Source organism: Muscardinus avellanarius (genome assembly GCF_963383645.1).
Source record: "Muscardinus avellanarius genome assembly, chromosome: X".
NCBI classification, from domain to species: domain Eukaryota; kingdom Metazoa; phylum Chordata; class Mammalia; order Rodentia; family Gliridae; genus Muscardinus; species Muscardinus avellanarius.
The window spans coordinates 12,314,428-12,340,066 of NC_137792.1; the positions used below are offsets into that span (position 1 = coordinate 12,314,428).

The window sequence follows — 25,639 nt, forward strand, 5'->3', positions numbered from 1 at the left end:
ATGGCACCTTCCTGAAGACAATTATTTTTTTTTGCTTCACCCAGAAAATTCATAGCTCAACCAATATTAATGTGGAACCATCATAATCTAAGGTACATAGTAGGTTTTTTCTAGATCACCCAGATGACCTAAAGCTACAATTCAAGTCTGCCCAAGGGCTGATTTTGCTGGTGTCCCCTATCAGGGAATGTAGCTCTTCGGGGTTTTGGCTTCAAATGAGTGGTGGTTTATCAGATTTCCTCCTTTTGAAACACTGTTGGCTTTGATATTTGTGGCCCTGAATCTGAAAGGGTTTCAAGAGTGGCCTGCTTTTCTTTTCTTTTTTCCTGGATCTTCAAATACAAAAAGGGATAAAATAGTTTGGGGTGGTTTGGATTACCTCCCTGGATTCTATTCTTTTGCCTTGGTTTTAGCCAGATCATTCTTTACAATCTTGTTAAGTATTTGGAACTTTTAAGCTATTTTTTAGTGTTTCCTCCAGCATTTGTATTTGTCCTCAAAGGGACAGTTCATCCACATTATATAATTTTGCTATTACCAGAAGCTAAAGTGTCTGTTTTTTTATTTTTTTCTTTTAAAGATTAATCAGTGTTATTCATATAAAATTGCTGCTAAATTCAATTTGGCATTTTTTTCCCCAGTATGAATATGGGTAGTTAAAAGACTGTTCTTGACACCTATGTTATGCACTCACTCACATATTCAAATTCTGAATCTCAGTTGATATCACTGTTTTGATCGCCACAGAGACTAGGTGGGACCAAACGTTCTTTATATATTCTTATGTGTAGAACTTTTGGGGTGCTGGGTCTTCCTAGGGCAATTTAATTTTTATCTCATTTCTTTTTAAATGAGTCATACTATTATCACAAGGAATAGCATATTTAAATGTTTCTTGGGTGTTCTTCCAAACCAGCCATAGAAAATGAATGAACGATTTATTTATTTTCAGAAGCACCCTGAGCATTTTTCACCTAGAATATGACTAATGTAGATATTCATATGATGGGCTCCTTCCTGTCATTGGGACCTCAGACATCACCTTTTTAGAGACACTCTCCTTTTCTAAGTAATCGGCCTTTTATCTTCTTCATGACGTATCAGTATTTGAAAATAATCTTGTGTGTTTTGTCCCTCAGCAAAATATAAAGTTTCATGAGGCAAAGGCTTTGCTTATGTTGTTCATCACTGTCCTGTGTGTCTTATTCCCTCACTCCCTAGAGCATGGGCGATAGGGATTATTTAAAGGATGAATAGAATAGATATTTGTTTCTTCTCAAATTGTAGCATAATTTTCTCTAAATGCCACAGTATTCTTTTAAAAATTGTGCTTCCGTTGAACTACAGTTTTCTGAAATAAATATAGAGAAAGGAAGTTTGTGTGATTGTAGCAAAGTGAGCCAAGGGAGAGACTAGTAGGAGATGATGGGGAAAGAGGGGAGGTTAAGGCCTGCGCCTTCAAACTCCGTGGACTTTGGCTCCCACTCTTAAATAGGCACTTAAGGGATTTTTTTTTAATGGTACTGGGGATGGAACCCAGGGGCATTCTACCCCCGAGCTACACCTCCAGCCTTATTTTTTCTTTATTTTGAAGCAGGGTCTTGCTAAATTGCAGATGGCCTTACTAAATTGCTGAGGCTGGCCATGAACGTGTGATCCTCCTGTCTCAGCCTCCCCGATATTGGGATTAGTGAGAAATGATATCTGACTTAGGTAAAGTTACTGTGATTTCTCTTTCTGTCAAGACTGTATGAAGCTGACACAAGGATTGCAGTTTGGAGGCCAGCCTGGGTAACTTAGTAAAAACCTGTTTCAAAGTAAAAAAAAATAAAATAGGTCTGGGGGTATAACTCAGAGGTAGAATACCTCTGCTTCAATCGCCAGTACCATATAGAAAAACAATCATACAGGCCAGCTATTTAGTAGAATGTGTCTCAACTTGGGGTTGTTTGTTGGTTCTTTAAAAAAATACTAGAAACGCCGGGTGTGGTGGCACACGCTTGTAATCCCTGCTTGGGAGGTGGAAACAGGAGTATTGCGCAGGTTCGAAGCCAGCTGTGCTGGCTTAAGAAACCCTGTTTCCAAATAAAAATAAAAAAATAGGTCTGAGAGTATAGCCCGGAGTTAGAAGGGCGTCTAAGAACCCCAGTACCACAAAAAACCTTAATTTATTTAGTTAGTTTTATGTGTGGTTACTGGTGATTGAATCGGGGGTGGGAGTTCTACCACTGAGATCACCCTTCAGACTATTTTTCATTTGTTATTTTGGAACAGGGTCTCGCTAACTTGTCATGATGCTGACCTCAAACCTGCAATCATCCATCTCCCAAATCTTGGGATTATAGGCATGTATCACCGGGCCTGGCTTTTCTGCTGCTTCTTATGGTTAGATTCAGGTTTTACATTTCTGGCAGAAATGCCATAGAAGTGGTGATGTAATGCAGCCTATCAGGAGGCATATAACATTGGTTTCTTTATTAATGATGATAACTTTAATCACTTAATTAAGGTTCTGCACTGTGAAATTCCTGGTTTTTTCCCTCTTGTAATTAATAGGTACCATGCGAGAAAATACTCTGAGGCTGGATAATACCCTGTCTTTCATCAAACTTTCTAGTTCTAGCCTTAGCACATATTGATAATGGTTGTCTGGAATAATTATTACTAAAGTGATTATCAAAGTTTCTTTGTGATGGTGGTACAGGGGATTGAACCCAGGGGCATTCTACTTCTGAGCTACACCCCCAGCCCTATTTTATTTTTATTTTGAAACAGGCTTTCACTAGGTTAATGAGGGTCTCATTACTTGTTTAAGCTGTCCTGAACCTGCTGCAATCCTCATGTCTCAGCCTCCCAAGTACTGATATTACAGGTGTGTGCCACCACACCTGGCCAATGGTTATTTTTTAATTCTATCACAACATTTATTATTTGGATTCTTACTTTACAAAAGCTTTTCCTTCTCCTTATTTATCTATTTATTTATTTATTCTTATGTCAGTATGAACTTATGTATTTTTATTTTATCTTACAGATTATAATGTTGATGTCTTTATTTACATTGCTGCTTAGATATTACCAATTTGGCCAGTGGGAGTCTTTTGCATCTGGCTTCTGTGTCCATTTAATAGGCTGCCATCATACTTTGAGCATTTCCTTATTTTCTGGCACCAAAAAATTTATATCTTAGGGCCATATTGTACTTGTCTTGCCCTCATCTTCATCCATTTCCCCAAGGAACCCTGGGTACTTTTACTGCACCTCTAGCTACTCTCATGGCTATTGGGGTGTCATTCCTTCTAGACCCTCTCATGGGACAAAATTAGGTTATATATGAGTTTACACACATATACATCTATTTCTATAGCACCAGATATTTATTTATTTATTTATTCATTCATTCATTCATTCATTTCTTTTTTTGTGGTCCTGGGGGTGTAACCCAGGGGCTTTTCTACCTCCGGGCTATACTCCCAGACCTATTTTATATTTTATTTGGAAACAGGGTCTCACTAAGTTGCTGAGAGCCTCACTAAGTAGCTGAGGCTGACTTTGAACCTGTGCGATCCTCCTGTCTCAGCCTCCCAAGCGCGGGGATTGTATACAAGCGTGCACCACCACGCCTGTCTAGCACCAGATATTTAAAACTGAGTATAGCTGGGCATGGTGGCGCACGCTTGTAATCCCTGTGCTTGGGAAGCGGAGACAGGAGGATCGCACAGGTTCGAAGCCAGCCTTGCTGGCTTAAGAGACCCTGTTTAAAAAAAATAGGTCTGGGAGTGTAACCTGGAGGTAGAAGGGTTTCCAGGGACCCCAGTACCACCAAAAGAATAAAAAATAAAAAAATTAAAAACTGAGTATATACCACTAACTTCAACTCTAAGCCTTCCACCTTTGCATACTTATAGCTCCCTTTTATGGGAATTAAAAAATCAAGGTCTTATCCACAGTTTATTTACTCATTTGCTCAACCCTAAATACTCATAAAAATGTTTTATATTACTGTGTAACAAAAAGAAATCTAAGTGGTAGAATGCAGTATTTGTGTCTTTTCTTTTTTCTTTCTTTTTTGTTTGAGGACAGTATATAAACTACTATTTTGGAAAGTTACTAAGGATTAATTCCTTATCCCTGGTCTCCTTTGATGTAGTTTTGTTATTCATTCATTTCAAATTGTGTGAGGTTTATTCTCTATTATTGTTTTTCTTTTGTTAGCATATGGAACATTACCATGGATTTTAAAAAATTATACAAACAGGTAGGAAAGGTTATTAGAGTACTGCAGTATACAACTAATGGCTCTTCTTTATGTTTGTTCTTTCAGAAATTTAATACTTCATTGTTGGAACAAATATGTGAAAGTTCCCATCAGCTATTGAAACTTCTTTCCTTTGGACATTTTTTCTTCTAACTTCTTCATAATTTCCTTGGAAGTTTCTTTTTCGTTGCCATGCTCTATGGCATACATCAAAAGAGGAGTTTGTCTTCATGAAGATTCCTAACATTGGTAATGTGATGAATAAATTTGAGATCCTTGGGGTTGTAGGTGAAGGTAAGTTGGGATTTTTGTGTTCCTTAAACTTTTGAGCAATGCACATCTGCATATACCACTGATTTTTTTAATAATTCAGATCCTGTTATTTTAACCTACATCAATTCAGATATGCATCTAAGAGTGTAATGCTAAAAATAAAATTACTCTTAAATTATTTGGGTCTTATTCTCCAAAGTCAATAACAATTTAAAAGTCTTCAAAGTTTAATAAATCAATAATTTCTTAAGGCTACCTTCATTTCAGTCTTTTTATTATCAACAATTGTTTCCTTAGTCTATATATGTGTTATTTTTTGCATGCGAGTGAGGAAAGATATTCTGGTATAATAGAATTTAAATGACTTCTAGGCTAGATAGCATATTTGAATAGGCTCTGTGTTTGAGCTTACTTTTGGAAAATTATCAGCTTTTAAGTTTCAAATCTCCTAGAACCTTTTTTTCTGGGAAGGGGTTCTGGGGATTGAATCCAGGGACATTCTACCCCTTAGCTACAGCCCCAGCCCTATTTTATTTCTTATTTTAAAACAGTTATTGATTCTCGTCCTTTTGGCTAAGATAAAGTATAGAAACAGGGTTTTACTAAATTGTAGAGGGCCTCACTAACTTACTGAGGCCAGCTATGAACCTATGATCCTCCTGTCTAAGCCTCCCAAGTACTGGGATTTCAAGCATGTGCCACAACACCCAGCTCCCAAGAACCTTATGAATTTTTATTTACTCACAATGTCATGGCCCTGTCTCATTTCCTAAATATTTAAGTATAAATCTAAAAATGTTTTAAGCGAAACTTTATTTAAAAAGAGAAGCATTTAAGAGGGTTCTAAAAATGAAATGAAATATTGATGTTTTATTTGTATGTTATTCATTACATTATTACTCTAGAAATTTTCATTTTAGGTATCATTATTGTAAGATATACTGATAAGACAGGTAAACATAACAAAACTTGAATTTATTGAAGAGCTATATTTTGTATACATGTCCCTAATTCCTTGCTTCTTTATTATTACAGGAGCCTATGGAGTTGTGCTTAAATGCAGGCACAAGGCAAGTACATGTTTTTTTTTTTTTTTTTTTTTAACAAGGAAACGATTTAAACTGATTTGAAACTAATGCAATACTCTGTACATATGGGCATACTATTTAAACTGTCTGGTGATTATCATGATGACTCTTAGAGAAGTAGAGCTGATATGTAAACCCAGAAGAAAGAGATGCATTTTGGATAAATGTGACTGTGGTAAGTAATCATTAGCCTTTTGTTGTCATATGCTGTTTTTTCAGCCAACCTAAATATTGGTGAAAAGCTGCCTAGTGGGAAGAAGGAATGAAGGTACTGATGGATTTAATTTACATTCAAGTACTTAGGAGGGATTAGGAGTTTTGTTTAGTATTTTTCATGTAGACCCAGTAACATGTTATTTGATTAATTTAAATTTATATTTTGAAGAGTAATGGATAGATGTTTGACTATGGACTGGGATGTGATATAATAGTGTTTGATAATGATTACTGTCTGTAGCTGATCCACTCTTTGACAGCCTTGCAATGAATCTTGTGAATTATTTGGCTATAATAATGATTACAAATATTATTCAGGAAATTTATTTGAAGTTTCCATATTTGTTGCTCAGTGATGAGATTAACTTTAATCTGGCAAGTGTTAAAATTGTAACACTTTGAAACATTGGGTTAAACATTTTTCTATTCAGTATCTAATATTTGGCTTCATGTTATTTTGTGTATAATGTGATTTGATGGTGGTATAAGTTGTTTCTGAGACGAGCTTAGTAATTTAGCTCAAAGCATAATCTTTTGAATCTATCATCTATAAGTAGTAATATACAGTATGTAGATAAAATGATATAATGTTTATTTTTGCTTTTCCTTTCCTCTTGCACAAAATACAATCTAGCTTAGGGGTTTAAAGATTCATGACATTTAATATATTTTAGTGTTTTAGATCATAAGTCTTCTTAAATTCAGTGACTTCTCTTCTCTTAAATGGGATGTTTGGATTATTTTTATGTTGATAGTAGTTATTTGAAGGTCTCCATCAGTGAATCCTCAAAAATTGTTTGAATATGATTAAGCTATTTTTTTATTTGAGTAATTTTATTTATTTATTTATTTTATTTTTTAACAATTTTTTATTGAACATAAGTAGTCTCCCGTGCTCATGGATAGGCAGAATAAATATCATCAAAATAGCCATTCTGCCAAAACTGATCTATAGGTTCAATGCAATTCCCATTAAAATACCAGTGACATTCTTCAGAGACCTAGAAAAATCAATCATGAACTTCATATGGAGAAGGAAAAGACCTAGAATAGCCAAAGCAATTCTCAATAACAAGAAACACGCAGGAGGCATTACAATCCCAGACTTCAAACTATACTATAGAGCAATAGTAGTAAAAACAGCATGGTACTGGCACAAAAACAGATATACTGACCAGTGGATTAGAATAGAAGCTATGTTGGATACTAAGGATTGAACCCAGGGCATTCTACCCCTGAGCTATATCCCTATCTCTTTTAATTTTTTTAAATTTGGAAACAGTGTCTCACTAAGTTGCTGAGGGTCTTGCAGAGTTCCAAAGGGCTTGCCTCAAACTTGAAATCCTCCTGTATTAGCCTCCCAAGTACTGGGATTGCAGAAATGTGCACCATGCCTGGCATTAAGGATGATCAAGAATTTAAAGTAATAGATGTTATTAACATAAGCTTAGTATCTTGCATATGTTGTTAAGATTAAGCAAATGGAAAACTCCCTACTGAAATATTAGTTTTTAATGAATTGTTTTAAGTTACCGCACATTTCTGAAAATAGAATTCCTAGTTGGATATAACTTAAGGAAAATAGACTGTTAGTTTCCAAGTCAAATTTGACTCATGAACATAATACCTCCTTTTATACTATGGCCCTTTTGTACAGTATTGCAAATGGAAGCTTCTGTTCTTAATCTTGGGGGTTAAAACCTAATAGTTTCTGAGAGATATACATATTTAGCCTATATATATACACATTTGCATATATTATATATACATATATATCTGATATATATGATACAAATAGTCCAAGATTTTTCTTCCAGTATTTGCCATTCTTCAACATGTGTGTGGAGATACTATCTTTAGCCTTTACCTAAGCGCTCTTTCTGCCTTTTATGTAAATATAAAATGTATTTTATTTAAGTATATTGTTTTATCTTTCAATTTACTGATTTGTTAAGATATGGATATTATTTGTGCCTGGTTCTCATAAAGTGCTGGCAAGATGGGCCCAGAAGGAATGTGGATGAACATGTGTATCTTTGTTCTTGGGAAACCAACTACAAATGTAAACTCTTGATTCCTAGTGGCTATATGTAGGGCACTTTGAAGTATAAGAATGAATAGACCAGCATTTTCTTGCCCTTATATGACTTATGGTCTGTTTGAAGAAATACAAGAATAGATACTTTAAAAAGTAACCCATGAAGTTTTGGGAAATTAAATTGCATCTAAAATTTTTCTTTTTGCTGACCTTCTCTAAATAAGGGACTCATGGACCAGCTTTCTAAGTATTGTTGCTTTTTTCTTTCATGCATCTAAAAAGATATCACTGGATGGAAAATTTAAAGCATAAATTAGTGCCTAACTCAGAATAATATAAAACTTTTTTTAGAATCTGCAGCTGTTTAGTCATTAGAGTTGTTATAGTGTATCCTTTTCCCTGCTAAAATCAGACCTTAAAATGTATACCCCATTATCCAAAAATAGAGAATTTGATGCTTCTGGTAAGATTTATGCTGGATCAAATGAATAGATTACTGTGAAATTTGCCTTATAGTTAAAAATATATGTAATCCTCCCTATTGTACCCATTATGTATACAATAATTATGCTAATATATTTTGCATACCTTTAACATTTTAGTGAAGTGCTTATAAAATGCATAAATTAGGTCTGTGTGATTACTTATACATGGGTCCGTTTGATTACTTAAGCATAGATTGGATATCTTTTTGAAAAGGTTAGCTGTGGGTGTATATATAATTAAATAATTCTTATCAAATTGTGTATTTGAGCAAGTATGAAAGAAAATCACTGTTTTAATCTGTGTACAGTTGTTGTAAGAATCTAGAGGTTGCATATAAATGGGCATTTCTTATCCTTCTTGAGTACAATGTAATGTTGGGCTATTTCAGGCCAAATATCATACTTCTTAATTTACAGAAAAAAGTGCTGCACAATTAAAAAAGAAAAACACAACTTATGCCCTTTTTTGACAGCGTCTACACACACACACACACACACACACACACACACACACACACAGAGGCATGTATATGAAAACTCTCAGCAATGACTTACTGTTAAGCCTCTCTATATAACTCTTCACATTTGGAAGATATTCTGGTTTGGACCTTTCCCATACAGATACGTATTGTTGGCTTTCTTTTTATTTCAATGTCTGTTTTGAAGAACCTATAGGAGAGAAGTCATGTCTTGCAGGATACTTTTCTGAGCAGAACCCCAAAGGGACCTGCTTACAACAGGGTTGGGAGGATTGAATGAGGTTGAAATAGGGAGATTTACAACTGAGGATTCTGCTTAGGGGTAGAGCACTTGCTTAGCACATGTGAGGCCCTGGGTTTGATCCCCAAACTGCCAAGAAATGGAAGAAAAGAAAAAGGAGAATTTGAACTTGAGGAAAGAGAGTTTGTACAGAGAGGTTGGAGGATGATGTTCATTGAACCCAGGACAGGGAAGTGCTGATTCATTCCTATGGCTCCTTTCCTAAAGCTAGGGTTAGCCTATGATAAATTTTCATTTGTTGTTTTAAAGTATTAGGTAACATATGCTCTTGAGATAGCTAATTGTATACAGCCATGAACAGTCCAGTATTGGGGTACATCCTATAAGTGTGTGATAAATAATAACATTCACTAAAATTAGAGAACTTTAATAAAGGACACAGACGAGAGCTATTACAGAGTAATATGTACTTGGTCCCTGCAGATGGATCCAAAGTGATTCCAAGGATTTGAATGTAGTCAACTTGAAAAGCACTGGTATCATTTGTCTGTGTAGAAAACCTAATGGTGTATAAGTTTGGTGGGGGGAGTAGTAATGAGGTTAGCTTTAATAACCATGGCAATGGGGTAAAAATTCTGATACTAATAACACACATTGAGACACATACTCTACTAAATATTTCAATCCCATAACATCCCTACTCTGATCTCCATTTTACAGATGAAGAAACTGAGGAACAGAGAGATTGTTTAACAAGGCCAAGATCATGTAGTTGATAGAAGTGACTTAATAGGCCTTTGATCTGCCCCTGGAAATAGCTAACTTGAGTCTGAGATAGAGCTGTTAAATAGGAATGTTTCAAGAGGGAGTGCAGAGCAGAGTTAAGGGGCTGTTTATTTGTTTGTTTGTTTATTTATTTATTTATTTATTTATTTATTTATTTATGCTATACTGGGGATGGAACCCAGGGGCATTCTACCTCCAAGCTATACCCCCAGCCCTATTTTTAATTCTTTATTTTGAACAGAGTCGCACACCATAATGTAAAATCATGTTGACAGTGACATACATGCATACAGGACTTCGTGGACTCACTCCTTCCCAATATAGGGTACTGAGATTGACATGTGCATTTGCACACACGTGTACACACACACACATACACACACACACACACACACACACACACACACTTGATAGTAGTAATTCTACTAATGAACCTCACTCCTCCTCCTCCTTTTCCCAACTACTTAAGAAGATACTTGAGGAAAAGACAATGTACAATCACCAATTTAACAGCATATTTGAAGTTATTTGGGAGTTTATTTACCTCAGGCAAGTGGCTGCTATGTAACACCATAGTTGGTAATTTTCTGTTAAAACAAAAGCAAACATTTATTATTTCAACTTTTACCACATTAAATAAAGCAAGCATTTTTCTTTCATTTCTATTTTAGGCTTTATATGTGAACTGAAATTTTAAAACAAAAGTGTAAGTTTGAGCCGGGCATGGTGGCACATGCTTGTAATCTCAGTACTTGGGAGGCTGAGACAGGAGGATTGTAGGTTCTTGATCAGTCTCAGCTGTTGAGTGAGACCTTCTACAACTAAGTGAGACCCTATTTCAAAATGAAGAATAAAAATAGGGCTGGGGGTTTAGCTCAGAGGTAGAATGCTCATGGTTTCAATCTCCAGTACTACAAAAAAAAAGTATAAGATTTAACTCAGCAGTGAGAGATTGAATATATGATATTAGGTTGTATTTGCTTCATTACTTCCCTCCTTATTTAAATAAAAATAAGATGAGAGTTCTTTTGTGTGCAAAATTTCTAGCATTAAGGTTTTTTAATAAAGTTTGCAGGAAACTAGAAATAATTTTAGTATTAATGATTTTACAATAATCATTTTTTAAGATTACTCTTTCTTAATTGACATTAATTTACCACAGGTTATGGAGATGAATGAGATGTGAGTGTTAAACTAGACATCAGGTTGGAAACAAAGATAGCAGGAATCATTAATTAATAAGGAAAAAATGATCTCTTACAGAGGCACTCATATAGAACCATTACTTCTGTATGGTTTCTGCTCTTGACATTTTTTTTTTTGGTTGCTGATCCAATTAATCGTCTCTGAAACTGCAAAAGTTTCACCAAAGTTATACTTCTTTGCATTATATTTTTTTATTTCAGATTCAGTTAGTCTATTGATGTTGGAATAATGGAGCATGTGTCATTTTTCAGGTGGATCTGACTCATTTGGGGAACTAGAAGAATTTGGGCCTTTATAGGCTTCCTGGTTACCTTTATCTTCATCATCCTAATCTGGATTTAGTTTTCTGTTTGTTAGGTTTTTTTTTTAGTAAATAGGGTAAGGCAGTGGTCACACTAAAATTAGCCAGTACTAGTTTTCTCTGCACTGAAGATTTTAGCTCATTTATCCTTTTTATAGTGACGTAGTTCCTAAACTATAATTCCTCCCACCTCCTCCCTTTTCTAAAGGATGAGTTGGCCAGGATGCTTTTCCAGGTTACCATATTCAAATCAATGAGATCAGCTTTGATCCTTTATCAGGAACCAAATCCCTGCTTCTCTGCAACAGCTCTCATCTGTATCCCTTATTTTCAGTTCGTATTTAGGTCAACATTGTTGTTTATTGACCATTTCTAGGTACTCAAAAGTTTTCTTTACACAAATCATAGAACATAAGTAGTTCAAAGGTGAGACCATTCTTTCCACACCTTCTTAAGAATAATTTATTTGTCTCTGTTATATGCTTGTGCTTAATAGATTTTTGTGAGCTCCTGAATGCTGCTTTTCTTCCAATTTCAGGAGTAAAAATGAGTGTGGATTTTTTATACAGGCCTAAAATATATATATTTAATAATAATAACAGCAAAAAAGAATTAAGAAATGCCTGTTGAGTGCCTATAATCCCAGCTACTTTGTAGGCTGAGGCAGGAGGATAATAAGTTCAAGGTCAGCGTGGGCAACTTAGTGAGGCCTTGTCTTAAAAAATAGAATAAAATAAAATAAAAGGGCTAGGAGTATAGCTCAGTGGTAGCATCCTCCTGGGTTAAGCCCCTAGTACCACAAAGAAGAAAAATTCCAACAGTGAAATACTATATAATTAAAAGCTGTTGTTCATATTCTACAGTGCTTTTGAGCTTTAATATTTCTTAATTTAAAAATTTCTTTCGTGTATGTAAAGCATTTCATCTTTAAAAATCAGTAACTTTTGGGGTGTTACTAGAGATTGAACCTAGGGACATTCTACCTTGAACTAAATCTCCAGCCCCATTTTTTTTTCTTTTTATTTATCTTTTTAATTTTTTAATTTTTTAAAATTTATTTTTATTGGTGCATTGTAATCATATATCACATTGGAATACAAGACTTGAGAGGATATACAAGCACACATCATCCAATTAGCCCTCATCCACTCCCCATCCCATTCCCTCCCACTCTCTTGATCCCATGCTTGTTTGGTGATTAACTTTGATACATTTGTTTATGTACCTCCTGTGTTTTAAAGAGGCTCCATCCTCCCCTATTCCATACTCTCTGATTGGTCACCTTAATTGCTTCACTATACGGCCCTTTCTATAGCTCGACCTCTTCCTGTTGCCCCTTTCCTCCTAGATATTGCTGATTAGGGGAAGCATCTGATTTTTATTTTCTGCGATATTTCTCTGTGCATGCCACGTTGCAAGCACCGATCCCACTCTTGACAGCCCCAGCAGTGGCCTGGCTACCCGGTGGACTGATCCAGACCTCGCTGGCTCAAGCAGTGGCCTTGCCTCATGGGAGGCCCCGAATCTGGTCTCACTGGCCCTGACACCGGCCTAACCCCTCAGCTGGCTCTGATCCCAGCCTCGGTGGCCCCAGCACCGGCCTAGCCTCAAGGAAGGCTCCAATCCCAGCCTCGGAGGCCTCAGTAGCGGCCTAGCCTCACGGCAGGCTCCAATGTTGTCCACTGGCCCCGGCACAGGCCTAACCCCTCGGCAGGCTCCGATCCCGGCCTCACTGGCCTCGGCACCGGCCTAACCCCTCAGCAGGCTCCGATCCCAGCCTTGGAGGCCTCAATAGCGGCCTTGCCTCACGGAAGGCTCCGATGCTGGCCACTGGCCCCAGCATCGGCCTAACCCCTCGGAAGGCTCAGATCCCAGCTTCAGAGACCTCAATAGCGGCCTTGCCTCACGGCAGGCTCCAATTCCAGCCATTGGCCCCGGCACCTGCCTAACCCCTCGGCAAGCTCCGATCCCAGCCTCGGAGGCACCAGCACCGGCCTTGCCTCACGGCAGGCTCCGTTCCCGGCCTTGCTGGCCCCGGCATCGGCCTAACCCTTCGGACAGGCTCCAATCCCGGCCTTGAAGGCCTCAGCACCGGCCTTGCCTCACAGCAGGCTCCGATCCCGGCTTTGCTGGCCCCGGCACCGGCCTAACTCCTTGGCAGGCTCCAATGTGAGCACCCTCTTCGCCCAGCCATTTGTCCCACGTTCTCGAGGGTGCGTAATGGTAGCATTCTGCCTCTGGGGTTATTACTTCAAAGGTTTCAGGTGTGATGCATCAGATCTCTGCCTCCCCTGAGTACTGGCCACTGCCAGTGCCACTGCCTCCACCATTTCAAATCTTTCCCAAGCTCTTTTTCCACTTTGAATGTTGTCCAGTGTTCCTAAGCCTGCGCGACGGTAGCATTCAACATTTGGTGAAATTTCTCCAAAATAATAAGGTTGTTAGGATCCTATTTCTGCTTCTCCCAAATACAAGTCTCCACTGCCATCGCAGAGACCGCTTTCAACACCTCCTTTCTCCTAGGTCTCCACTAAACTCCCTCCTTATGGGTGATGTCCAAGATTCTTAACAGTGCAGAGAAGAAGCAGTCCTCCTTCGCGGGGAATTTTTCCAAAAGTTCTAGTTCATTTGGATATGTTTTGTCTGCATCTCCAGTATCCTGGCATCCACCACAGCCTTCTTGACCCCTCTCCGATATTTTTCTTTTTTCTTTTTCTTTTCCTTTTTTTTTAATAAGAGAAGACAGTATATGTGGTTTGAGGAGGTTGTGGAATCAGGCACTCAGTAGCACTGTGACCTGGCCCGGTTTCCCCAGGGGTCCAGCATGCTCCACTTGACTCCGTCTGGGGCCCAGAGTACTGCGACCTGGGCCCCGGCTATTCCGGGGTCCGGTGTGCCCTGCCTGACCCCCACCTGGGACCCAGGGTCTTACGACCAGGCCCAGTTTCTCCAGGGGTCTGGCCTGCTTCGCACGGTCCAGCCTGGGGCCCAGAGTCCTGTGACCCGGGCCCTGGCTCTTCCTCCAGCCCTATTTTTTAATTCTTTTTTGAGCACAGTATAATACTTAATATTCTATAGTTTTCATTTTCCAAAATTTGGATTATAATTTTATCAATTTATAATACATGGGAAAATTATGAATGTGTCATAATCAGTAGTAACAAATGAAAATATAAACCTTGCTCTTCTCTAACTTGTATGAAAGCATGGTACACTAAATATTGTGCAAAGTTAATCTGTGTACTTGACAAAAGATTAGGGCAATTGAAACAGGGGCTCACTAAGTTTCAGAGGACCTCACTAAGTAGCTGAGGCTGGCCATGAACCTGAGATCCTCCTATCTCAGCCTCCCAAGTACTTATGCCACCACACCCAGCAAAACAACCCAGCAACTTTTTAAAAACTACCTCCTTTACTTAAAGTGCTGTGTTCTGAGCATGGTGTTAGAAAACAAAAATCAGCCACATATGTTTTTAAGAAAAACCTATTGAGTGCTGACAAAATATCAGACACTTAACTAAGTACTTGCTCTGTAAAATCAATAAGAGGTAATTCTTTTAAGCAATTTAGTCTAGCATGGATAAACCAACAAATACAAGGTTTCATTTTTATATTCAGGAAGCCCAAGTGTTTTTTAGGAATGGTAAATCTGAAAGAAGATGGCAGTTAAAATGATACTGTGAAACATTCTCTTTTTCTCTCTTAAATTCTCCACTGAAGTCTGCTGAAGAAAAATTCATGTCAGTAATAAAAACAGAAAAAAGCACTTCAAGAACCCCACAAGATGGAAATCAAATTAGGAAGTAGCACTATTAGCAGATGACAGACTGAATGATGATGGTATAGTGAGAACCGGAACCTTTATTTATCTCTGAGTGCCAGAGGCCCCACATTTTTGGTGTTAGTAGCCATGAGTTGTACAACCTTCCCCAAATGACATAGTGGAAACTGTTTTGATTATTGTAGCTTTGTAGTAACTTTTGAACTCATAAAGAGTGAATCCTTCACCTTTGTTCTTCTTTTTCCATCTTGTTTTGGCTAATGAGTGCTCCTTGAAATTCCACATGAATTTAAGTATCCACTTTTTCATTTCTAGGAAAAAAAGCCATTGGATTTTTTTTTATAAAAATTACATTGAATCTGTAGATTGCTTTGGGTATTATTGCCATCTTAACTATAAATTATTTCAACTCACAATGGATATTTGAATTTTTTAAATCTTCTTTAACTTCATTTAACAACTTTAGGATTTATTTTCTCTCTTAATGTTTAGCATGCTAGTCTTTGACTCCCTTAGATTTATTCCTAGATATTTTATTCATTTGAATGTTGTCATAAATGAAAATGCCTTCATTTTCTCTTTTGATTGTTGCTAGCATACAGAAATATTAATGATTTTTATCTTAATAGAATATATAATATAAAAGTGCCATTTAGCAGTTTCTCTTTTTAAAATATGAATTTATTTTTTCATTATTTTTATTGGTGTACTATAGATTTATATCAGAATGTGGATCATATTGACAATGGCATACATTCACATAGTACTTTATGGCCTTCCTGCTGCTTCCCCTCCCCCCAACAATGAGTGTCCACGTTGACCATGCTTCATTCACACTTATACACATATACGAATGTAGCTCCTCCATTAATCAACCTCAGCCTTCTTTCTTTCCTACCTTTCCTTTCTAGCTTTGCTGAGGTTTCTAAGTGTATAGTTCAGTGGCATTAATTGCATTCACAATGATGTGTAACTATCACCACTATTTCCAAAATTTTTTCATTACCCCAAACAGAAACTTCATACAAATTAAGCAGTAATCCTCTATTCTCCCCCATTACCTAGTAACTTTAATATACTTCATTTTACTCTATGATTTTGCCTATTCTAGATATTTCACATTACTAGACTTGTATATTACTTTTCCTTTTGTGTCTGGTTTTTCACATAGCATGATGTTTATAGCGTTCATGCATGTTGTAGCACATATTAGAACTTCATCTACTTTATGTATATATCACATTTTGTTTATCCCTTTATTTGTTGATGGACACTTGGGTTGTTTCTATCTTTGGCTATTGTGAATAATACTCCTATGAACATTCATACACAAAAATCTGAGTCCTTGCTTTCAGTTTTTTGAGTATATAGAGAGTAAGAGAATTTCTGGCTTATATGATAGCTATGTGTTTAAAGTTTTGAGACCTACTAGTTTTTGTGTTTTGAATATTTATTCTTCAACTTTGCTAAATTTGTTTACTAGCTCTAAGAAGTGTTTTGGGGTGTGTGTGGTACTTGGAATTGAAATCAGGGACATTCGATGAGGGTTTATTTTTTGGTGGGGATTCTTTAGAATTTTTTGTGTGTAAGTTACCATCTCTGAAAAAGAACAGCTTTGCTTTTTAATTTCCAAACTGGCATGTTTTATTTATTTTCAAGCATAATGTAGAATAGAAATGGCAAAGGTAGATATTACTGTCTTGTTACTGATGTGTGGAGAAAGGCTTTCAGTTTATTACCACTGGGTGTCTGTGAGATTGGCTGGGCGGTATGCCAAAATGCCCTTAGCCAGGCATAGTGATGTATACCTACAGTTCTAGCTACTCAGGAAACCAAGGCCAGGGGATCACTTAAAACCCACAATACCAGCTTGAGTCATGTAGCAAGACCACGTATCAGAAACAGACAAATCCTTTATCAGGTTGAGGATATTGCCTTCCTTTTCTGTTCTCCTCATGTGTCGTGGATATAAAGTATGGGGGTAGGTAAGTAGGCAGTTTAAAATGGATAGCACTTTCTAATCACAGCAACTACCTCCTTCACCAAACCTTTCCTTGGTGGTTGTATGCATTTCAGTAGCTGTAGAGTTTTGGAAAAGTTGATTCTTAAACTTTTTTAGCTTATTAGTTGTTTCTAATGAGGGATCAAATACAAAATTCTGCATTTTTTGGTGATAATATGTTTTATAAATGTGTTTTACACATATTTTCTCCCAGACTGTGGCATGTTTTATTTTTGTTCCTGTAATAGTGCCTTTAGCAGAGTAGTTTTAATTTTAATTAGGTCATACTTAACAGTTTTTTTTATTTCATGGATAGTACTACTGGTGTATCTGTAAACTGATCAGTCACCAAACTCAAGGTCACCTAGATTTTCTAGGTTATGTTCTGGAAGTTTTATAATTCTTCATTTTATATTTAGGTCTTCAATTCATTTTGAGTTAATTTTTGTTGAAGTTGTAAAATATGTGTTTAGACTCTTTCTTTTTAAATTTTTTATTGGTACATTGTATTCATACATCTTAATGGGATGCAAGATGGTGGAGACAGACATACATGCCCACATCACCCAACCCTTACCCAGTTCCCACCCCATTCCTTCCCCCTCCCTCCTTCTCATGTTTGGCTTAGTGATTGACATTGATATGTTTATTAAATTACATCAAGTGTAGACTCACTTATATATGCACAGTTCATTTATATATGCACAGGTAGAGCATCATTTGTTGGAAAGACTTTCTCCATTGGATTGATTCTACTTCTTTGTCAAAGATCAGATGACTTTGTGTTGAGTTTGTTTTTGTGCTCAATTCTGTTTCATTAATTGATGTATCTGTTCTTCACCAATAATATACTGTTTTGACTACTTTAGCTTTGTAATAAGTCTTAAAGTTGGGTACTCTTAGACCTTTGACTTTTTCTTTAGTATTGAATGGGCTGTTAGTTTCCACAAAATAACTTTCTGGGGTTTTGATTAGGCTTGCATTGGATCTTTAGGTCAAGTTGGGAGGAATTGACATTTTAGCTATGAGTCTTTCAATCTATGAATACAGAATATGTATTTATTTAGACCTTCTTTAATTTCTTTCAATAGCACTATTTGGGTTTCCACATATATATCCTACAAATATTTTGTTAGATTTATACCTAAGTACTTTAAATATTTTTTCTTTTTCTCCTTCTGGTATTCTGGTTACACATGTTCTGCTTTCGTGTTTTTCATAATTTTTGGATATTCTCTTCTGGTTTTTAAAAATAATAATTCTTTGTAAGCTTGTAATCCCAGCACCTGGTAGGCTGAGACAGGAGGATCACAGGTTCAAAGATAGCCTCAGCAATGTAGTGAGGGCTTCAGCAACCTAGCCAGACCCTTTTTAAAAATAAAAATAATAAATAAAGGGCTGGAGGTGTAGCTCAGAGGTAGAATGTCTCTAGGTTCAATCTGTAGTAGCAAACACACACACACACACACACACACACACACACACACACACATGCATACAGACACCTCTTTGCATTTTAGTTTGGAAAATTCATATTGACGTATATTTAAGCTTACTGATTCTTTTCTGGATCATTTCTAATATACTAATGAGTTCATTAAAGGCATTCTTTGCTTTTGTTACAGTGGTTTTGATTTCTAGTATTTTCTTCTTTTGGTGTGGTTTGGGAATGGAACCCAGGGGCATTCTACTCTGAGCTATACTCCAGGCCCTTTTTATTTTTTATTTTTTATTTTGCAACAGGGTTTTGCTAAGTTTCAGAAGGCTTCACTAAGTTTCTGATCCTTGGCTGTGAACCTCTGATTCTCCTGTCTCAGCCTCCCAAGTACTGGGATTACAAGTTTGTGCCACCATGCCCTACACTAGCATTTTCTTTTAATTCTTCCATAGAGTTGTGTATGATTACATTACTCGTCTGTTCTTACATGCTTTTTTTTCCCAACAAAGCTTTTGTTTTGTGGTACTAGGAACTGAACATAGGGGTGCTCTATCACTGAGCTACATCCCAAGCCTTTTTATTTTGAGACAGGGTCTCACTAAGTTGCTGAGGCTGGCTGTGTGATTGTGATCTTCCTGTCTTAGCATCCCTGTGTACCAAGATTGCAGGTGTGTATTACCACATCCAGCTTCAATTGGTGCTCCAGATATATTAGTCTTATTTATTTATTTATTTATTTATTTATTTATTTATTTTTGTGGTACTGGGGATGGAACCCAGGGGCTTTCCTATCTCCAGGCTATATTCCCAGACCTATTTTATACTTTGTTTGGAAACAGGGTCTCATTAAGTTGCTGAGAATCTCACTAAGTATCTGAGGCTGGCTTCGAACATGTGCGATCCTCCTGTCTCATCTTCCCAAGTCATATTTATTTAAATTACATGTCTGGTCATTCCCAAATTTGAATTTGGTTTAGATACTCTGTCTCTTTCTTTTGTATGTCTAGTGTGTATGTGCATGTGTGTTTTAAGGTGGATATGATGTATTGGGTAATAGGAACTGAGATAAATAGGCCTTTAGTGTAAGGGTTCATGTTAAACTGGCTAGGGAGGAACTGGGCCATTTTTAAGTTTTGTGTAGGCTTCAGTTTTCTCTACTGCCTTTGTTTTTTATTTCTTTCTCCTGCCCTGTTGTCTTTGGGTTTCCCTAAGAGCTCCTTTTTAAACACAGTGTATGTTGTATACCTCTTTTTGTGGGGATCCATTATTACTGTACTAGAACCACGTTGAAATGGTGAAGTATGGTGAAGGGAAGGTGTTTTATGTATGTATGTATGTATGTATGTATGTATGTATGTATTTATTTATTTATTTATTTATTTATTTATGATACTGGAGTTCCTGGAAGCCCTTCTACCTCCGGGCTACACTCCCAGACCTATTTTATACTTTTTATTTGGAAACAGGGTCTCTTAAGCCAGCGAGGCTGGCTTAGAACCTGCAAGATCCTCCTGTCTCCTCCTCTCAAGTGCGGGGATTACAAGTGTGCGCCACCACGCCCGGTGTGGGAAGTTGTTTTATGATCTCACAGTTTTGTTGGGCCTGAGTTGGCTACAACCTTCGGAAGGGTTTCTTTGGGCTCCCAATTCCTTTTTCCTGTCCTCCTATTAGATGAAACAGAAAGGCTGGGGATGGGGCTGTAGTTGCCTATTTAACACTCTCCCAGAACATATAAGGCTCTGACAAACTAACTTGGAATGTTGGCCTTTGTTACAAATAACATTCTGAAATTATTTCAAAAGCATTAATTTCCCCTTAGGTGCATTTTAAAATGATTTATTTTTCCTTCCCCCAATAAAAATGAGATTTATTATTGGATTTTTATCCCTGGGTATATTTCAAAATGGTTACTTTTCTTCTCTTATCCAAAGTGGAGCAGATTTTCCTTGGATCTTCATAATCAGAACTCGGTGAGTTTCTTGGAGTTAAAACCACCAGAATGTCTGGTTCTTGAGATCAGGTCCTTCAGAGTGCTCACATTCAGTTTTGTCTTACTTAGCCTTTGTTACAATTACCATGTAAGTTTTCATACTGTTGTATTACTCCAGTGCCTTCTGCTATAGTCAAGCCAATCTTGTACATGTTTCTCTGTATTTGCCTGTTTCTAGATATCAGGAAGTTGTGCATTTGCCCTGGGACATCAGTTCTCTGATGGGTCTACAAAAAGTTGTTGCTTTTCATTTTGTTAGGAATTTTTGTTGTTGTAAGGGCAGGAGTGATAATATCCCAAGCACTGCATGTGTTGAAGCTATAATTGGAAGTCTTACGTTTATATTTTAAAATTGGAAATATCTCGTCCAGTTTAAAAATAATGTTCTGCAAGAGGTTCTCAACTTTCCTATGAACCACTTGCTTAGTTGAGATGACTCATCCCAGTTATTTTCATCCCTTTGTGTCGTATTTTCACATGCCTAGTAAGAATTTTTCAGAACAAAATATTTGAAAAACTTAAGAATTTCATGTAGTTCTTGAAAATTGATAATAACTTTACCCTAAATGAACTAGAAGTTTTATCCCTATTACTTCCCTACAACACTATTCTTTTGTTTGTTAAAGACATATATGAAATTACCAATGCCATTTTCAATATCCTGTATGGTGAAGGGGAAGGAGTAGGGAGGGAGCTGGGGAAAACTCACCAAGTATTATGTATGTGCGTTACTATCACTATGAAGTGCATCATGATGTGAGACTATAATACACCAGTATTAGGTGAGATATAGGGGTTTAGCTTCATCTTTTTACAAATGGCTAGCCAGTTCTCCCAGCACCACTTGTTGAAAAGGCTGTCTTTTCTCCAGCGTATGTGTTTGGCCCCTTTGTCAAAGATTAATTGACTAAAGATGTGTGGGTTTGTTTCTGTATCTTCTATTCTAATCCACTGGTCAGTATATCTGTTTTTGTGCCAGTACCATGCTGTTTTTACTACTATTGCTCTATAGTATAGTTTGAAGTCTGGGATTGTAATGCCTCCTGCGTGTTTCTTGTTATTGAGAATTGCTTTGGCTATTCTAGGTCTTTTCTTTCTCCATATGAAGTTCATGATTGATTTTTCTAGGTCTCTGAAGAATGTCACTGGTATTTTAATGGGAATTGCATTGAACCTATAGATCAGTTTTGGCAGAATGGCCATTTTGATGATATTTATTCTGCCTATCCATGAGCACGGGAGATCTTTCCATCTTCCAAGGTCTTCTTCTATTTCTTTTTTTAATGTTTTATAGTTTTTGTTGTAGAGGTCTTTTACATCTTGGGTTAGGTTTATTCCTAGGTATTTTATTGGTTTTGAGGTTATAGTGAATGGAATTGTTGTTTTTGTTTCCTTCATTGTGGATTCGTTGTTGGCATAAAGAAAGGCCATTGATTTCTTTAGGTTGATTTTGTAACCTGCGACTTTGCCGAATTTGTCGATCAGCTCCAGAAGTCTTTTGGTTGAGTTCTTTGGGTCTTCCAGGTAAAGGATCATGTCATCTGCGAATAAGGATAATTTCACTTCCTCTCTTCCTATGTGGATTCCTTTGATTTCCTTCTCTTGTCTGATTGCTGCAGCAAGAGTCTCAAGGACTATATTGAAAAGGAGAGGTGAAAGTGGGCATCCTTGTCTTGTTCCTGACTGTAGCGGAAATTCTTGCAGTTTTTCCCCATTCAATATAATGTTGGCTTTGGGTTTGCAGTATATTGCCTTGATGATGTTGAAGTACTTTCCTTCTATCCCAATTTTTTGCAGTGTTTTTAACATAAATGGGTGTTGGATTTTGTCGAATGCTTTTTCAGCATCTATTGCTATGATGATGTGGTTTTTGTTCTTGGTTCTATTTATGTGGTGAATAACATGTATTGATTTGCGTATGTTGAACCAGCCTTGTTTTTCTGGGATGAAACCGACTTGGTCGTGATGAATTATTCTCTTGATATAGTTTTGAATGCGTATAGCTAGTATTTTGTTTAGAATTTTTGCATCTATGTTCATTAAGGATATTGGTCTGTAGTTTTCCTTTCTTGAGGTATCTTTATTTGGTTTGGGGATTAATGTGATACTGGCCTCATAGAAGGAATTTGGAAGAGTTCCATCTCTTTCAATTTCCCGGAACGTGTTATGAAGTATTGGTGTTAGTTGTTCACTGAAGGTTTTGTAGAATTCAGCTGGGAACCCATCTGGGCCTGGGCTTTTCTTTGGTGGAAGAATTTTTATTGCCGTCAAAGACTTAGAAATTAGACCTGAGACGGTGAAGTTAGTAGAGGAGAACATAGGTTCAACACTACAACATATTGGCACAGGCAGTAACTTTCTCAACAAAACCTCCAAAGCTCAGGAAATTAAAGCAAGAATAAACAAGTGGGATAACATTAAACTAAAAAGTTTCTTCTCATCAAAGGAAACTATCAATAACCTAAAGAGGAAGCCTACAGAATGGGAAAGGATCTTTACCAGCCACCATTCTGATAGGGGGCTAATATCCAGAGTATACAAAGAGCTCAAAAGGCTCTACACCAACAAAACAAACAACCCAATCAAGAAATGGGCAAATGAACTAAATAGACACTTCACAAAAGAAGAGATACAAAGGGCTAATAGATACATGAAAAGATGTTCTTCATCACTGGCCATCAGGGAGATGCAAATCAAAACTACACTGAGATTCCATCTAACCCCAGTGAGAGTAGCAAGCATAAAGAAATCAAACAACAACAAATGCTGGCGAGGATGTGGGGAAAGAGGAACTCTTTTACACTGTTGGTGGGAGTGCAAACTAGTTCAGCCACTATGGAGATCTGTGTGGAGATTCCTAAGAAAGGTGGGAATAGATCCACCATATGATCCAGCTATACCACTCCTGGGTATCTTTCCAAAAGGGTTGAATTCAGAGAAATACAGCAACATATGCATACCTATGTTCATAGCAGCACAATTTGTAATAGCCAAAATATGGATCCAACCCAGATCACCATCAACAGATGAATGGATAGCAAAACTGTGGGAAATACACACAATGGAATTCTATTCAGCCATAAAGAAGAACAAAATTTTATCATTTGCAAGAAGATGGAAAGCCCTGGAAAGCATCATGTTAAGTGAGATCAGCCAAGCACAGAAGGAGAAGATACACATGTTTCCTCTAATATGCCCAAACTAGAAAACACAAAGGATACCAGTAGGACCCCAGATATTAGAGGGGAAATACTAGCTAAGTTTTAATGGAAAGATAGGAGAGGAGAAAGGCCGATCTTGATTAAGGAGCATCTTCACCTGAACATGTGTAAAATTATGAATAAGACATGGTTAACCTGGCCAACCATTGGTGGGGGGGGGGAGAAAACGGGGGCGGGGGGAGAGGGCACCAAATATAGTGTAAATGTATACTATTTATGTTCAATAAAAAAAATTGTTAAAAAAAATAAAAAAATAAATAAAATAAAAAAAAAATAAAAAAAAATACACCAGTAAAAGTATAAATAAAAAAATTGAAATTAAAAATATTTGGGGCATGTGTCTCAGAGCTACAATACCCCTGGGTTCAATCTGTAGTTCATAAAAAATATCTCTTACAAACCATGTTAAAGTAGTTCTGGGGATTCTCTTCTCTACTTATTTCACACCATTTGTTTTTGAAAAAGTAACTCAATTCCTAAGTTATTTTGAAATCTCTAGAGACTAAGTACTGTTAAAAATTGAAGAACTTATGAGAATAAATGTGGAACTCTCATGCTGCCAATGGCTCATTTTCAATTAACCTTGAAGAATGTGTTAATTATAAACTAGAGATCTTGGTGGCTTTAGCTTAATAGCATTACTTTCAGAATCTGTGAAATAGAGGACAGTTTGGCTAAGATGTGTTACTTAAGCAATTGAGAAAGTACTGTGTGTACTATAAAGCCTTTTAATTTGATTACTTGCTAAAAATTTGCATTTTGGGAGGCTTTAGTTGTTATCCTCAGATAACAGTTGTGACCAGCCTCAAATGATTGAGACATTGTAAATTTGCTACCTTTGTCCTTTTTCAGTTTAAGTTTCATTTTTCTCACTGAATCTACTATGAAGATCAGCCATTAAACCATGAAACAAATTAGCTGTATGATATTTAATATTGCTTATTAGCTGTCAAAGTCTTATGTTTATGTTAAGAAATATTTTTTTCTTCCAATTTTCTCAGCTATTTAAAATGAATATTTGCATTTGGGAATTAAATATTTTGAGGAACTAATTAAAATGTTGAATATTATAAATGTAACTTAATATATTAAACAATTTTTAAAGTGATTTGCTCTATTTGACATGATTTGAATTTCTTTACTTCTTTCTTTATTTTTGTGGTATTGTGGGATTAAATGCAGAGGCATTCTATCTCCAAGCTACACTCAAGCCCTATTTTATTTTTACTTTGAAACAGGATCTCAATTAGGTTGATAAGAGTCTCACTACTTGCTGAGGCTATTCTTGAACCTGCAATCTTCTTGTCTCAGCCTCTCAAGTATTGAGATTATGGGTGTACACCACCATCTCAAGCTACGAAAATAATTTTTTTTGCATGTAATAATTCTATGGTACAAGGCAAGATCCATTCGTCTAGCATGCCCTGAATTAGAGGCAGAAACTTTTAACTCTGCTTTTGCTTTAATATCTTTCTTACAAAGATATATGGGCTGTAGACTAGCAGGTTCTACTCACCCCCAATAGATTATCAGAGTTAGTTCTGCAACTCTTTTTCCATATATTATAATAATATCGTAGAAGAAACCCACAACAATGAACCCAGTGTATAAGTAACTTAGTTTAACAACAACAAAAACTACCATGTGCTTACAATACCACTGAAGGTATATGGTCTACATTCAGTAAATAGTTAAATTTGGATCCCTGTTGGCAGGGACCTGACCTCCAATTCCCAGATAATGAAAGAGCAGCAACTCCTTTTTTGTCTTGATCTTGTCACTTCACGCTACTTGGGCTGGCAGCTGTCATTGGAAAATGCCACTTCATTCAGCAAA

General features: G+C 36.8%; 1 protein-coding gene across 2 annotated transcripts in view; it reads left to right on the forward strand.

The window, feature by feature from the left end:
- Nucleotides 1-4,488: 4,488 nt before the first annotated feature.
- Nucleotides 4,489-25,639, forward strand: part of CDKL5 (cyclin dependent kinase like 5) — a gene marked incomplete at both ends in the record, with an annotated part of 117,997 nt that continues 96,846 nt past the window's right edge. For both annotated transcript variants that reach the window (XM_080719552.1, XM_080719553.1), the window contains 2 exons: nucleotides 4,489-4,552; nucleotides 5,567-5,601. In XM_080719552.1, coding sequence (XP_080575678.1) covers nucleotides 4,489-4,552; nucleotides 5,567-5,601 — 99 coding nt within the window. The remainder of the gene's footprint in view (nucleotides 4,553-5,566; nucleotides 5,602-25,639) is intronic.